Source organism: Passer domesticus, chromosome 2 (genome assembly GCF_036417665.1).
Source record: "Passer domesticus isolate bPasDom1 chromosome 2, bPasDom1.hap1, whole genome shotgun sequence".
Taxonomy (NCBI): domain Eukaryota; kingdom Metazoa; phylum Chordata; class Aves; order Passeriformes; family Passeridae; genus Passer; species Passer domesticus.
The window spans coordinates 57,540,194-57,557,983 of record NC_087475.1 but is presented as its reverse complement, the minus strand read 5'-3'; the positions used below and the strand labels follow the sequence as shown (position 1 = coordinate 57,557,983).

Genomic DNA, 17,790 nt, shown 5'->3' with positions numbered 1-17,790 from the left:
AAAACTATTTTGAAAAAAAAATCCTAGAAAAATCACTGCTTCTGTTTGATTGATGTACTGTGATCCAAGGAGTTTCAAGGTTGACTCAATTTTTTGTTAATAATTAATGGGATTTTATTTACAAAAATGTAAAATGGAAAACGAGTACAGATACTTCCCATGAATACATATTACAACAGAGCATCTCTCGTGCATTGATCAGTAATGAGTTATTATATGCACTCCAATCATAAATCCCAGTGGAAAGTTTAACTGATAGAAGTTCTGTTCTTAGGCTGACTTAATAAGCCTGGACTGATTTACTGAGTAAATTGAAAGATTGGGTGAATTTGTTCACTCCCACATACCCACTTCTATGCAAGTTTAAGAACTAAACATCAAACCCAGCACTGCTCATATCCTCAAAGTTAAGTAACTCTTCAAAGCCAACAGGTAAAACATCTGTTGAAGTATGTTACTTTCATCAAACAGAGGAAGGATTTCAATATGTACTGAAAATGGCATAATCTCAAAATCTCAAAAGCTCAAATTTAATGTCCGTGATACACCAAATACGAACATGTTGAAAGACATTGAAATACCAATTATGATACTTTTAATATTATGCAGCGTGAAAACTACCAAGATCTTTTTGTCCTAAAGATAGGCAGCAGAACTTAATACTGCAGAGAAGCAGCTTCATCACAAGAAAACACTTCAAGAGCTACATATTTTTCTCATCAGTATACCTCATGCAAGTTTACAAAGTATATAATTAGCTCCTAAATCTGAAAATCTTGCTTAGGACAGCAATGCTGCAGCATTGTTTTCCAAATACAAAGCACCATGAAGAGACTTCTCCACTAGCTTGTTCATTATATTCTGAGAAAACTAACCGATTATAAAATTATATTGCACTCAATTTAGTTTTTGAAGGTAGACAATTTGATGTAAAGAGAATTCTACATTAATAACTAAAAAAAAAAATTAAGGCTGAAATCTGCAATTGAAGCCAAGAACATAAGGCAGTGCAGTGCACCCTTTACTAGCAAACACACCGGCAGCTTAAGAAATGCTTTCCCATTTCTCATGTTTTCCTATTGTTCTCCCTAACTTGTTTAGTTTAGCTTTGAAAAAGCCAGGCCGTGGTAGATTAATTGTACTCAAACTTTATTTCCATATAAAATACATTTAGTACTTTTGTTAAAAAGTGTTCTTGACCAAGTAAGTTTTCTTATCACTTGCAGAAATGTATTACTGTAATGCAAACATTGAAATAACTTTCATGATGTCAGTGAAGGCTAAGGGTATAAAGATTTTTAAGCTAAAAGTAAGAAGCAATGCCCATTTGTTTGCTGTGCTAAATTAAAGCAAAGAGGTACTAAGTATAAGAAAAACAATACCCTGCAACTACTCAATGTACTGGCATTGTAGAATTACAGATGAAGAAAATCTTGTTTGACTGCATGATGCAACCCCAGAGCTAGTAGATCTTAGAGTGCATCTTGTAGCAATATCTGAGCAAAACCAGATTCTGATTGCCACCCAGTTTTGGATGGGATGTCTAAGCATACGATGTCTGAACCCCACCACCTTTACCTCAGAACTTTAAAAGGATGTGAACTGTATGGCTATTTAATTTTAAGATATTTTATGACTTTTGGACAGCACATTACTATAAGTTATTGCTGACCTGTCTCTCATTTAGCTTTAAGCAGTTAGGACATTATTTTTTTTAATGCAACACTTTGGACTTTCAGTTACTAGAAAAATAATAAAAGTATATTTTGTGTTACTACAGCTTTTCCAGAAAACATCAGCTGAAGGTGCCTTGCAGCCTTTCTGGTTGCTTAGTTCCTTCAAAATGCACAATTTCACCAAAGATTTATTATTAATGTGAGTGTAAAAGTCTTCTATAATAAGTAATATTCTCATTTTTAGACTAGAGTACATTGTATAGTTTATTGGCACAGGACAAAAGTGCACTTTTTATTAGGCTAAACCTGCAGTTACAGACTGAAATAGGAGTAAAATGTTTTAGAAACTAGAGTTAAGTGGTTCTGTTGAATGTGCTAATGTTCTATAGGACTGATAAATGAGTAAGAAAGATGGGTTAGAATAAGGATGCTACGAGAAGTGGTTGGGGACAAGAAAGACATTAGGTATCATTCATATGGTTTCTGATGTGAATAGAAAGGAAGAAAAAAGATCCGCAAAGGAAGATCAGAACCCAAACCAAGAAATAAGAATATAGCCAGCAGTATCTGCTATTAAAAAGTTATTAACAGTTTATTTTTTAACTTCTAATATTAAATATAACCCTTTTTCAATTTGATGGGTATTGGAATGTGGAAAAGGAAGAAATTAATTCCACTTCAGCATGCTTTGTTTTCTGTCCCATAGGAAGGAACTATTCCAAATAATGTAATTCAATCTTAAGACTGTAAGATTCCTGTATTTTTGACCCCACTGAAACAAATACAAGATTTTATAATAGCATATCTCACTACATAACAAGTTTTCAATAAAATGATCTCAGAGCAACTGCTGTTAGGTGGATAAACAGAGACTGGGTAAGCTCAGCGGAGAGTAATTGGCTGTGTCCTGTTTTCAGTCAGCAGCTGGCAACAGAGAAAGAACAGACTTAAAGCACTAGGGTAAGCTCAGAGACTGATTAGTCAGGAAGCTATTGCTAAAGGCAGCAAGAGTGGGAGCTATCCCAGGAGCTCTCTCACAGCAGTTTTCTCTGCCCTGTGAGACACAACTGGAAATCCCTTAATGCACTCTGCCCTTCATTTATTTTTGCTACTGGACATTTGAGAGCATTTAGGAATGTTACTTTTTTGAGTAGTTGCCTGATGATGGATCACACAGAATTAAAATGATTTTATATTTCTTAGAGAAAGGGGAAGACTACCATCTACAGTACAATTATAAAACTAGGGATTACCTGATAGCAAAGTACCTTTTATTCTGTGCTGAATGGCCAAAACAGAGTTTGCAGCTACTCACACATCAATCCTGATTTACTCTTTACACTGAAATTAAGAACTCGCATTCCAGGAAGGCTGCATAACTTAAAGCCACACTAATGATCTATTTACTTTTAATCCACTTACATAAAGCATGAGTAGATAAAAAAATATTATTATTGCACGAGCAGTGTAAAACAAATTACACAAGCATACTCTATAGTAAAGGAAAAGAGACAAGTATCAAAATACTGGAATTTGGAAGCATAACAAAGTTAGCTATCCAAAGTTAATGTAAATTTTGTATGCATGTATGTAAGAGAACAACATTTCTTTTGCCCCTCAGAAGCACTTGTATCATTCATTGCCTGGAACTGAACACGAACTTAAAGAGCAGCTATTCAAGCTATTGTTTCATCTGCAGTATTGAATGTGCTGTGTCCTGTTTTATTAACTTTATTATACACAGAGACAGAGAACTAAAACTTGAACAACCCTTATCAGGTCTCTCAACCTCAAGCACTTTAAATTGAAGGCATGAAGTCATCAATTATCAACAATTCATATAGGCTAACTCCGGTATAGTATGGGTATATGCCTTTCTCTAGCTACTACGAGGAGCTTAAACACTCTAAACTGTGCATCTATTTATGAGGTATTTCATCTCTTCAAGAGACTAAATACATAGATTAATTTTGGAGGTCAGCTAAAAACTCTGATTACTCTGGTTTACCAGAGTAATTAATGTTATAAAGCATTTCATGTGTTTAGTGCTTTGATTCTACCTTTCAGTGCAATTGTAGATGTCTGTAAAGAGAACCCGGAGATCTTAGTTTAAGAACCAAACAATGCAAATTATGACAAATTTCACCTATCAGAAGGGTGCGAAAGAGAATCCTGTAAACTACAGGCCTGGCAGCCTGACTTTGTTGCTGGGAAAGGTTATAGAACAGATTATCTTGAGTGACATCACATGGCACGTGCAGGACACCATGGCATCAGGCCCAGCCAACACAGGTTTAGGAAAGGCAGGTCCTGCTTAACCAACCTGATCTCCTTTCATCACCCAGGTGAATGATGAAAGGCTGTGGATGTAGTCTACACAGACTTCAACACTGTCTCCTACGCCATTCTCCTGGAGAAGATGACAGGCCATGGCTTAGAGAGGGTGTACTCTTTGCTGCCTGGATGGTCAGGCCCAGAGAGTGGTGGAGAAAGGAACTAAACCCAGCTGGCAGCCAGTTGCTAGCAGTGTTCCCCAGGGCTCAGCACTGGGACCAGTCCCGTTTAACATCCTTACTGATGATCTGGATGAGGGCATCAAGTGCACACTCAGTCAGTTTGCAGATGACACTGAGCTGGGCAGGAACGTTGATCTTCTGGAGGTCAGGAACTTTCTACAGAAGGATCTAAACTAGCTGGATCAATGGGCTGAGGCCAATTTTATGAAGTTCAACAAGGCCAACTGGTGGGTCCTGCACCTGGGTAGCAACAACCCCTTGCAGCACTGAAGACTGGAGGCAATGTGGCTGCAAAGCTGCCAAATGGAAAAGGCCCTGGGGGTACTGGTTGACAGTAACTGAACATGATCCAGTGTGTGCCCATGTGGCCAAGAAGGCAAATAGCATCTTGGCCTGTGTCAACAGTGGTGAGGCCAGCAAGACCAGGGCACTGATTGTCCCCTGTACTCAGTGCTGGTGAGGCACTTAAGTCCTCTGATTGTTTATGGGCCCCTCACTGGCAAAAAGACATTGAGGTGCTGGAGCATGTCCAGAGAAGGGCAATAAAGCTGGGGTTGTTTATCCTGAGAAAAGGAGGCTCGGGTTAGACTTTATCATTCTCTACAACTCTATCACTTTCAGCAAGGTGGAAGTTTGCCTCTTTTCCCAGTCAATCAGCAACAGGACAAGAGAACACAGCCTCAAGCTGCACAAGGCTAGCTTCAGGTTGGACACCAGGAAGAAAATCTTCAGTGAATGGGTGGCAAGACTTTCACATGGGCTACCCAGGGAGGCAGTAGGGCCACTATATTTGGTAGTGTTCAATAAATTACTGGATGTGGCATTAGTGCCATTATTCAGTTGACACGGTGGTGTTCGATCAAAGGTTGAACTCGATATTTTTGGAGGTCTTTTTCAACTTTAATGATTCTATAAAAACCCAAGCAACCCAAAACCAAAGCCACTTCCCACTCACCTCTGCAACGCTTAGGATCAGAGGAAAGGATGGGGCACTCTATTAGCTTCTAGCATCTATTTTAACATAGCTGTCATTTAGTTTTATCTCACTTAATAAATACTGACCAAATACTGACCAATACAATGTCCTCCACAAGCTCCTCCCTCAGCCTAATTGCCTAATTTGGCATTGTATTCATATGAGTTAATCAGCAGATTTGAAAGGATTAGATTGACTCATACAGCTCTTGAGCTACTGACGGCAGAGTGAAAGATTAGATACCATAAAGTTCACTTTATCTTAGAAAAGATGGATCAAAGGAGATACTTACATTTTAGAGCATAGGAAGAAAAAATATATATTCAGTCTCCCTTCTCCGGTAATGACAGCAATAAAATGCACCCACTGAAATAAGAATACGCCTCCAGATAAATGGTTTTGTGCTTATGCACCAAAAAGAAAGCAATTTTGGCAAGAAATTGAGAGTATTTGGGGATTAATCTCTGCTTTTGATATTAAGGCAACATTAAAAAAAATCACCAAATGTAATTATGACTACAGCAAAAAACAACTAAAATCAGGAAATACCAACCTTACACAAAGCTATAAAAGCAGCAGAAGCCTTTATGTATTAATAGGTTTTATATTCTGATCCCTTCTAGAGAGCCTAGAGAAAACAATGGGAAGATCACCACCTTTAAAAATTATTTCTCTGGCTAATATGTAACTGTAGGAACTCAAAGAGCTGCCTTTCAGCTAAGGTGCACAACTTTGATATGAATTTTTTCTGTTGTTAATAAATTTAGTTACCAAGCTGAAAGACCAGTAAAACTTAGATGCCAAAGTTAAACTGAGTAATGAAAGCTCTCACTCAGCTGTGTTTAACCCTGGTTCATCAAGATTTATTGTTCCCTCAAGTAGAGAATTTAAACTATGTTTTCTATATCCCTAGAAAGCTCCCTTCTGTTCATTAGCCCCTCTACTCACGGAGTGGCCACTATAAATAACAAATGTTAGTGAGTCTACTGATTCAAATAATCATATTGGATGGGGATGGATGGTAATGATTCCTGCCACATTCTTGGACATGCTTCTGAAACTGCATAGCTTGATTAGGTGTAGTACACAGATGTTCAAATATCTTCTGAAACCCCCAAACTGGGCTGTGATATCCAAATTTGCTCCTGACCTAAAAGCTATCCTGCCTCAAGTACACAAAGTAGACTGTCTAGAGCCAATTCAAGTATTTTTATGTGCACAGTATTATAATGCACTGTGTACACTCACCTCTTTTCAAATACAAGGAAACAGGCTTAAAGCCTAAGAAAACAGATAAAAAGAAAAACCTCTGGAATAATTATTTGCTTGTGCTGAAAATCTGCTGAGATTTCATTCCATTTCCCTGTTTATGACACTAAGTAGTCTCGATGTTATCTTTTCAATTTCTTATTTTATCATTTTGCTATGCTACAAGGAGGGAAAAAATCAAGAACTGCAAGCTTGAATAGTGTAGAATAAATTCACTCTTAGTTTTCCAAATCCCAGTCTTTAGATTTTTTTAACACCTATGGCAAATATGGTCAAGCTCATAGGGTCAGGAAGTAGATTTTCTTGTATTTCTCTGGTACATGGAGTTAGACAATATCAGGAGACAAAAAAGCATGATAAAAACTCTTTCCCCCATGGAAACAAAGACCATCACCATTACAAACAAAGTCTTTTGAAGACATCATGACAAACTATTGTAACAGAAAAACTATGCTACTAACTAGACAGTTATAGTCTCTCAGAGAAAGAAGCATACACTAGTTATCCTCCAGGAAGTAAAATCATCTAGGACATTTCATAGACTTCTCATAGTTTTTCTGTTTAGTTAAAACAATTTTGCTTTAAAAAAGTTGTTGGCTTTTTTTTTTAAGAAGTGAAAGATTACCATGCCAAGGATAAGGGCCAAACTACTTCATAGTGCATGCTGAAAGGGAATAGATTGATTAGCCCAATATCTTCCAAAATCCAAATATTCTTTCCTGAAATTACTTAAACTGCAGCTTCCCATCTTGGGTATGTAACTTCCCTCTCCATAAGAAAAGAGGATTTGCAGACCAAGCTGCTCACACCATTCCAGATCATTCAGTGGAAGCCTGGGCTATCATCTTTCCTCCTGCCATTCAAGCAAGAGCTGCATTTGATTCCTGCATTTCCTTCCTTTATCACTCATGATCTCCAGGTTTGAGCCACCAAAAAGCCTTCTGAGGATTCAGATTATTTTGCTGGGTGATTGATGCAGATACTGCCTTAGGCATGTATAGTGGAAATAAACAAGACTCATCTATTTTTTGAATGCAACAAGATACTGGATTTATCAAACAACTTACAGGCATAAGCACTAATTCTGATACAACTGAACTGCCAATTTCCCTTTAGAGTATTCAAAAACTTGAAAGTAAATCTTCCAAGTGTTCCCACCCTAACAAAAGGGAGAAGTTAAAGATACACTTGTTTTCTCTGCATGTTTGTACCTTTGCAGATGATTGGCTATAAAGAAAAAGTCAGGCAGAAACATAACTTCAGTATTTCTATACAACATTTCTGTTCTGTTACAGCAACTACTTAGGAAAAAAAATGAAACAAAATTCACCCAAAGGAGGAAAAAATCCCAGAACATTAATAGAACACATTCACTCACATGGCAAAAATAGATGACTTAAGAAAAGTGCTTGAAGAATTTAATGAAAAATGTTCTGTGCTTTCTCTAAATCTTTTGAATTATGACTGACTAAACAATGTTGCATCAACCAGACATCAGTGGAGTCACAGAACAGACTCAGGTCAGGAATCATACTCTGTTAGGATCTCAGATTTTGTCCCCAGTGAAGTCTTAAACCAGAGAAAACTAATTTTTAATGTCTAGCTGATGAAAATTTTCTACCTAATATTTCACTTGTGGTTTATTTGTGGTTTCTTTATGAAAGATAATCCCTTTAAGAAAGATATATGTGTATCTATCTAGCTATTTTTAAAAGCCCACAATATAAAGAGCTTTATGGCTGTTGTTCAGCATATCTCCTACTCAGATCAAAATTCTAAAAAACTCTGAAGAAGAAGGCAAAAGTTTAGATACTACTTGTTCTTAACATTCAGAAAACCAAAGTGAAACAGACAGGTAAATTTATACCTAAAATCTTGTTTAACAAATACGGAAGAGACTTGAAAAGTGCTCTGAGAAGTGACAGAGTCTCTTTGCTATACCTATAAACTTGGTAATTGTCTTTGAATGGGAAGTTCTAAAATATGAAAAATCTAAAATATGAAAGACAAATATGGGTAAATTGCTGGTAATTTACTCCTTTGCAGATTTAAGATTTTCCACAGATAAATTTTCAGCCGACTGATTTGAATATATAACTTGCCTGCTGTAGCTTTTGGAAATCCGGTTACCTACCTAGGCAATTATGAAGCTGACATTTATGGTATGTGCAATTATGGAATATACAGTGTCACTGCTTTCAAATGTCACCTCTTTGCTACTGTTCTTATCTTGCAGAAAGAGTCCTCGCCCCCCTTGAGAGCTGTGATCCTATTCAACTAATACCAATGAACACTGGCAAAATATTTACAAAAGCAATTAGCTCTTCCAAGTGTCTAATTTGACATCTTCAAAGGGTCACATGATAAGGTCCATCTTGTCTCAGGGCAGTACTTAAAATTTTTACTCTGAAAAAGCTTGGTTTCTCCTTTTGTCTACATTATGTTCAGATATAATGCTATATGATAAGACACAGGGTGAAGGATATGCATGGAACCTCACTCATGAGAGTTGATAAGGGAAATCTCACAATAATAAAATAGAGACATTTTTGTAGGATTACAATTCCTTCTCACCTTTCTAAATACAGGTTGCCAGTGTGTTTAGCTTATACCAAGGGCAAGATAGCATATTTTTTCTGTCTAGATCAGTATTTTCACAGTAATAATATGCAATTACTACTAATTTGAAGTACCCTTTTCCACTCTTGACAGTCTCCAACCATTTTTCAGCATTTGGCACTTTAAAATAAATAAATTATTAAATAAATGAGTGGTTTATACCTCTCCATGTCAGTCTTTATTTTAAAGAACCTTTTGTTAGAACAGGCTGCCCCCCAAAAAAATCTCATTTTTCGTTCTAAACTCTTCTTGCTGGCTGCCATCCTTTCTGAGTTGGAAATTTTCTTCCTTCTAACATTAAATTACGAGTGTGAGAGACTGCTAAAAACTCCACATCAAAATTAATCTTTTTCCTAGATATTTTGGAATAAAAATTCTTCAGGGATATTTTCGTGATGGTATGTGTTTGCAACTGCAGCAATGCAGAAATAGTTCTAATAAAAGAAATAAAAATGTGTAAATTCACTTTCCTTGTCTGGATATTATTTTTTCTTTCCACACATGCAAAATTGACTTTTATGGTCAGTTCCTTTGAACTCTGCTGTATGCTCTAGGAAAAAACTATTATAAACAGTGTAGATGGTTCCAGGGGAATTATTTCTGTTAGAATAAGCAGCAATTTTACTTGACCTATGAAGTCAATATTGAAGTGAAGGTTTGGTCTCAAAATGGCAACATCTGAGAACCATTTTTTAATAGAAATCCTATTAAATGTTTTCCTTTCATAACAGTGCCTACAGGTATTTTCATGTCTTCTACTAAGAAAACTTGTCTGTTGAGTAAAACTTCACAAAGCTTAACAAAAATTTTCTCTACCAGAGGTACTGATGTTTTGTGATCACATGGCTAAAAATGTACAATGCCTTGAAAGCAGTATCTACTGTGAAGGACTGCTAACGCCCAAGAGGGTGCCTTTACTGCTAACATGTTCTGGGGAAAAAGTTACCTTCATGGGTAGCTTCTTCACTGTTAGGTACTTCCTAATGTTCACTACATACAGTTGAGGAAAAGACAGCCACATACACAGACTTAAGGAAAAATTAGGTTGAAATGCCAATCATAGCTTGCTGTCACATACAATGATGAAATAAAAATGACCCCTATGTGGTCACACAGTTTCAAGAATTAAGATGAGCTTGAGCCCACTGTCAGCTTCACTTGTCAAAAATAAGGCAGTAGAGACATTAATATGAATATCAGATGACAGTTCTATTATAAATATGAGATGAAAAGAACTGAACACACATGAAAAAAGGGTTTCTTTATGCTTAATTGGGACAGAATGACTTTACTACATAAGGGTTTTATTTAACACAAGTCTTTAAAATGCTTCAGATTAGATGTGACATGAAAATCATTCTATTGTGTATAGATTTGCTGAACAAACAGCTATAACAATTACAACCATCTCTTACCATGGAAGTTTGATCTCAATATAAAAACAAGACTTTTTTGTCACCTTTAGAAATGTAGTCCACAATGCAATTACTGATTGTGACAGAAAGATTTCTTTCAACCTCTGCAGTCTCAAAAGCAATCTATATTTTTTTGCTTGCATTTTTTTATACCTTTTCTTTACTCACAGCATTTTTAATATGATCAGCTTGTAAAGATAAAGTCTTTTTGCTGCATTTGAGGTATGTGTTTATATGCAATCAAAGCTGCATCTCAAATTTGTATTCATACAATTCAGGTAGCATTAGCTTGGCTAATGCTACAGCAAATAAATGTGTAGCCATAGCAGCAGAGAACTTGATGCAGGCTGAAAAACCTGACCAAAAACTTAGTGAATAATGCAGCCTTCTGTGCTGCAGTGGGCTCTGCCCTGCTTTGGATATGCTGCTCCATGTATCTGGACTTCAGTGGCTTGAAGTAAACATACAAGGTGCAAATATGCCTTGACTCTTGCTGTAAATAACTGAAAAACTTAGATCAGCCATAGCTATTAGCTGCTTGAAATAATCTTCTAATGTGCAAAATCCTGATTGCTGAAAATTAAGTGCTTTCTTCTGCTTCCTAAATAAAATAAAAGAGCTCCTCTGTTAGATGCTATTGAATTCTAAACACACCACTAAAACTATACCAATACTTTGCTTGTGTCAAACAGTGCTCTGAATTAGAATTACAGCAAAAGCATGTACCACAATATTTACTGCAGTCCATGGTCCTTTGCAGTTAAAGCAAACTGTAATATTAACATATAGTTTTGCACATAGGTGTAATTCAGTAGGTAATTTAAAAATAAAAAACATTATGAATGGGAATGAAATATACCAATCGTATCTATATCCACTAAAATCTAGTGTATATTACTTGCATTCTTAATGCATTAAAACACTTCCACAACTTAGCAGTTCTTAATGTACATTACTTCTGTTAGTTATGCAGCAGGAATTTTTCTCCACAAGAAATATTGTGACTTGATGGGCCTTGTCACAAGCATTAAAAATACAGCTGGTAATTCTGGTCACAGAAATAGAGCAGATTTAAACTTGACAAAGCCTACATATCACAGAATCACAAAGTTGGAAGAGCCTTTCTGGATCACTGAGTTCAACCCATGCCCTAACACCTCAACTAAACCACAGCACCAAGTGCCACATCTAATCTTTTTTTAAACACATGTTTTTTTAAACACATATCATGTTAGAAAGAGGCAATCTGTTCAATAACAGAAGAATACAGTAGGATTGAAAATAAAATAACACACATTCTGCTACCATGGAATGTGGCATGAGAACGAGCACTCTTTTTTTAATTAGAAGTACCAGCTGAACACTACCAGAGCTTTCAGGGAAGCTCAACAGATCATGAAGAGAAAAATGGCCCACGCATTAGCTAGCATTTCACTAAATTTATTATTGCGCTTTTTTTTTTTTCTTAAGCAGTCTATTTAGTTAAAAGAAACAATTCCAGTGCTCAGTTCTAGACCTGAGCAGCATTGTCTTGCTTCTCTGTATTACTTTGTTTTACAGGGTTTGGCTAAGCCTGAAAAGTAAATGCTAGTTTGATACCTTGTGTAGCATCATACTGAGGGTGACACTGGCAATGGTTACAAAAATTTCCTTCCCGCTTCCATTTATATGACAGCTATGGAGAAAGTGTGCATTCAGGCTGTATTTCTCTCCCTTGTCATGCCCCTAGAGACATGGAATCAGTTTCCTGTCCTGTGTTTGTGTGGGATAGAGTTAATTCCTTCCTAGTAGCTGATATAGTGTTCTGTTTTGAATTGAGTCTATGAAGGATGTTGATAACACACCAGTTGTTGCTCAGCAGTGCCTACCCTAAGTCAAGAATTTTCAGGTTCTTGTGCTCTGGGATGCTCACATGCTGTGCATGTGCTCTGCTGAGTGGGCAGAGGCACAATAAACTGGGGGGGAGCATAGCTGGGACAGCTGGCCTGAACTGGCCAAAGGGATTCCCCATACCATATGGCATCAGGCTCACCATGCAAACTGAGAAAGTTGGTCAGGAAATGTTGATTGCTAGGAAGAGACTGGCTCAGCATTGGCTCACAGTGGTGAGCAGTTATATTGTGTATCACTTTTTCTCTTGTGTTTCATTCCTCTCCCTCCCTCTACTTTTTACTCCTCCTCCTCCTCCCTATCATTATTATTATTATTGTTTTGTTGTTGTTATTATTATTATTATTATTATCCTATTTCAATTATTGTACTGTTCTTTCCTCAAGCCATGAGCTTTACCTTTTTCCATCACACCAGGGAAGACAGAGTGTGTGGGTGCGAGGCACTTAATTGCCAGCTTGGGGTTATAACACTATTTATGCTTGGATATGATTTGGTTTCCACTTTTGTAAGAGAAATATCTTTATGATTAAAGATGAAGCTAGATTTTTTTTATTTGGCTGGTTGTGTTTTGAAACAGAAGAGATTAGTTAGAACTTGATGGCACCTGCCCAACAGAGATTACTCCACTCTAAAGGATTCAGGATAGTCATTTCATGTCATGGCTTGTAATTGTTTTTGACTGTATGATAAATCCTAGGTATGAATCTGCAGTGTGCATTAATAGAATATATCTACTATAAGTGAATCTGTCAGTCTCAGCAGAATAAACAGTAACCAAACCAGTAACCAGTCAACCCAAACAGCCAAAACCAGTACAGAAGCAAACATGGAAAGTGCTTGAATTGCTGCATAAGGACTTTCAGCAATCTCCACACATTTTAGCCTTACAGCAAGACAGTGGGTTTTTTCCCATGATATAAAATTTGGCATCCATTTTAAGTTTTAGGCTGGGGAAAAAAAATAGCAAATTAGGAACAACCAAGCCAATACTTCTGTCTAACAACATATCCCAGTTTCTGGGCATATAAGAAGTGAAGCTGAAGTGAGCTGAAGTCACAGAGTTCTTGCTTGTATGGTATATAAGTAATAGACCATTATATAGTGCATTTATCACTTATTATACACATATAGATAGAAAGAACAGGCTATTGAGCATGTACTTATGTGTCAGATATAAAGTGCAAGGAAAAAATGATACATAGATACATACATACAAAGATACATATACATGACATTATACATTGTTGAACCCAGAAAATTAAAGAAACTTTATCCTTATAATTCCTGTCTTGACTAACTACATTAACTTTATTAAGGTTATTATTATTATCCAAAATTGACTTTGACACTCAGAGTTTACCATTCAATCTAGACAGTATGTAACCCTCAATGACCATATAATTTTACTAAAAAGGAAAAAAAGGCTTTGAACTCATCATAATCTACAACAGGTTTGGTGCTCTATGTGACTCAAGATAGTAATATGTAACACACAGACATTGTGACAAGTGTCAACAAATCAAAAACATGCTAATGAATTCCTTAAAATGAAGCTCAGATCTGTTTCTGAGCCAACAAGACAAGTGAAAGAAACACTGAATTCATTTTAAAATGTCTTAGAATGAGACTGTCTCAAAATGTTCTATGGAAAAACTGACTTTGGTAAAAACAACAAAAGATCCAAGAGTTTACTTTTACTCTTCTCTCCAAATTAGATGTCTGAACTTCAAATTTTAGCATCAAATGATATCCATCTGATGTACAAATCCATCCATGGTTTAGACTACGATTTTTCAGCATTAAAATTTTGGTGAGTGTGAGTGTTTGTTTTTGTTGTTTTGTTTTTTAATCTGAAACATGGCCATAATGTTTGACCAAAGGTAGTTAAATTTGAAAACTGGAAGCTGCAAGTCTGTCTACAAACAGCTACCTAGAAGGTGCTGATAAGAAGCAGTATTCAATATGAATACTCATACAAGCAGAACTACTTACAGGATAAATTCAGATGTGCTCTATACTCATTACTTAAATATCAATATGTTATGTGCTAGACAAGTACCTGTCAAATAGAATTGATTTCTCTTTGATTCAATTTCTGTAATTATCGACAAACTGTCCTTTCAGCTCTATTTTCCTAAATTTTGTTTTTATATGCCAAATTCAACAGGTTTGGAGCATTTTTTGCTACACTCACTTAGAAAAATAAACACACATGAAGTAAAATTAATATAATCAATTTTATGACATCTGCTTCATAAAACCCGCATTGTATTTAAATATCAAAAAATAGTGCAATCTGCTTAAAAACTAAGAAAGAAGATCTTTTTCCCCCCATTATTCAACTTTCTCTTTAACAGAAAGACTACAGATATAAACTTTTTCCTGAGACCACTAGTCATGAGCAACTGAGTCACTCTGGACTCCTCAAGCTTAATTGAAACACAGCCAACATAGTAATATTCTGCCGACTGACTAACTAACAAAGCTAACAGGCACTCACACCTGCACTGTCACTTGCAAGAACAAGTCCTACCGATTACAGTCAGATAGTTCAGCAGTTTACAAATAAACATTTACTATAACTTTGTTAAGTTAACACTCCTGTTGAATTAATACTGATAAACAATAGCTTAAACCATTCCAGCTATAGCACCAAGAAAACCAAGACAAAGAAACACAGAATGAATGCCAAAAGTTCTCAGATTCAGTATAATAGGACTTAGTAACTAACACTTGAAACATTACACAATCTCTGCAATTCCATAAACCCTAAAACACTTGCATAATGATTCTTAAGGATTATAAAACTACTACAATTTAAAAACATAATCAAAATTTAAAATAAATAAAAATCCCACTAAAGATAGAAGAGCTTTGCAGAGGAATCAGTAAGTATAGTCTCACGATGTAATATTCAGATAATTTTTAAAAAGCAAGTTCCAATATGGTTTAGTACTCCACTGATATATAAAACTGAAAAAAATAATCACAGCAGTCTTGAAAGCACAGATCAACTACATAAGCTAAGCTAAGAAGTGCATGCAATTCATGAATATGGTTCATTACCATGGTTACAAGCTTTCAGCACAGGCCGCTGTGTGGTTGGACTGAGATTTTGTGGTGTGTCTGCAAAAGCAAAGAAACAATGGAAATAAAACACCTGTTTGAATGCTAACAGAGTATTACAACATTACAAAGCAGAAGTTTAGGAATTTAAAAATTACAAGTTAGGTATTTCTTGGAATAAATGACAGTTATATACCAGAGAAATAATTTGACTCAGACTCACTTATGGAGCAATACAACTGTCACTTCCCCCATACAACTATAACCCCTAAAAAGTTAAAGTACATTTGGCTGTACTGAAAAGTCTTGTCATAATGATCTGGCTAGAATAAGTTCTGTACATTAATTTCCAGTCTTACTGACATAAGCAACAGACCCTGAAAACTCATTGTACAAACGAATTAAATCTTACAGCATCTAAATTCTAGAGCACTGGACCCATGATGCTTTTAACCTTCTCTGGAGAATAAAATCTAAAATATAATATTCACCTTTGGACCTTGGTGTCCTTTTCCTTCGGTCTCGAAAAGCCGCACCTGACTGCAAGGCCTCCAACAGGCTATCCATCACTCCAGTCTCCTCACCTTCTGTAAAGGAAAAAGAAGGAACACTCTTGTTACCATAGCAATATCAAAGCATAAAGAATAACATCAACAAAAACCAATAATAATGGATACCAATATTATTATTAAAACAATTAATTTCAAACTTCGACCAGTACTTTAATATTTACGAATAGCTCTCTCTCAATTAACTGCAACAGATTTGGTTTTCTAGAGACTGAGCTAGACCAAATTCTATTCCACTCATTTCACATTCCTCTTTCTCTATACAGGGAGTCAAGCATAGTTTTAAGTGAAATGTCATTTAACTCATATTTTCATTTTAGTAGCCTTCTACAACTGCAAATAATCAGTCTCATGTCAGCTTTTGAGAGCTGTCCTTTATATGATTTGTTACATTTGACAAAAGACTATTCAGTTATTGTGATAAAAAGTTAAAATTGTTTCTCAGCAGGGAGCGGAGTGAACAGTATTGGACTGGATAGGACATAGTGATATCCATACGTAGCTTTAATCAAAAGCCATTTTCCATTCACATTTAATAACCTCTGGTCAACATTAAATAATTGATGTAGTTCAGGAAAATTCTATTGGTCTAATTATATGCTTCTAATGCCTAATAATACACACAGGTGCATAATAGCCCCCAAAAGAATTATGAATGTTACTCTAAGATGGTAACCAAATGCAGGTATTAAACACTCTCCTTTTACTTCCTTTAATAAACACATCAGAAAGTGTTATATTTTTTAACCTTGTTACCTCATTATATGTATGCATGGGAGGACAAAAAACAGAACCCAGGGATTAACTATACACCATGGAGGAATAAAGAATTCCATGATAGAAATCTCATTATACCCCACTAGGCAAAACTTCCTAGGTCAACACACATCTTGGATATAGTCAGCAGTTATTGCTAATAGTGAATATGCAGAGCAGGATCTAAACCACCTGGTGCATATAAAAAGATGCCAAGTACAGGGGGACAACCAGTGCCCTGGTCCTGCTGGATATATTACTGCTGACACAAACCAGGGTGGCCTTCTTGGCCACCTGAGCACATACTGGCTCACTTTCAGCTGCTGTCAATCAACACCCCCAGGGCCTTTTCTGCTGGGCAGCTTTCCAGCCACTCTGCCCCCAGCCTGCCGCGCTGCAGGGGATTACTGTGACACACGTCCCAGACCCATCAGTTGCCCTTGCTGGACCTCATACGTCGGGCTCACTGATCCAGCTTGTTCAGATTCCTCTGCAGAGCCTTTCTGTCCTCCAGCAACTCAACGCTTGTTATCCAGCTTGGCGTCATCTGCAGACTGACTGAGGGTGCACTCAATTCCCTCATGCAGATTACTGACAAAGATACTAAACAGGACAGGGCCCAACACTGAGCCCTGTGGAGGGCTAACTCATGGCCAGCCATCAGCTGGAGGTAACTCTACTCACCACCACCACTCTTTGGGCTCAGCCATCCAGCCAGCTTTTTATCCAGGAAACAGTAACCCTTAGTTCTTCTCTTTTCTCTATACTCTGTACTACCAGACTAGTTTTCAACCTTAGACAAAAGTGCTACACACAAAACCAAATAAGTGAAAATTAGCAAAGAAACCATAATTTTGCCTAACATTTATATTTATGGCAGGTATAGAATAAACATGAAGACTGAAATATAGAATGTTTTTTTTCATTTTTCTTTGTGTTTGCTATAACATGCTTAATTTATTACACTGAAGCTTGTTCTTATGACTAATGGACTATCACAACTATTAGTATGGCTTGGAATACACCTTATAAAAA

At 36.4% G+C, this 17,790-nt stretch overlaps 1 protein-coding gene across 14 annotated transcripts in view; it reads right to left on the bottom strand.

Annotated features, from left to right (window-relative positions):
- DIAPH3 (diaphanous related formin 3) overlaps positions 1-17,790 on the bottom strand; it is a 206,003-nt gene that overhangs the window by 40,163 nt on the left and 148,050 nt on the right. For all 14 annotated transcript variants that reach the window (XM_064408643.1, XM_064408636.1, XM_064408637.1 and 11 more), the window contains 2 exons: positions 15,922-16,017; positions 15,431-15,490 (listed from right to left, as the gene is read on the bottom strand). In XM_064408643.1, the coding sequence (XP_064264713.1) occupies positions 15,431-15,490; positions 15,922-16,017 (156 nt within the window). The remainder of the gene's footprint in view (positions 1-15,430; positions 15,491-15,921; positions 16,018-17,790) is intronic.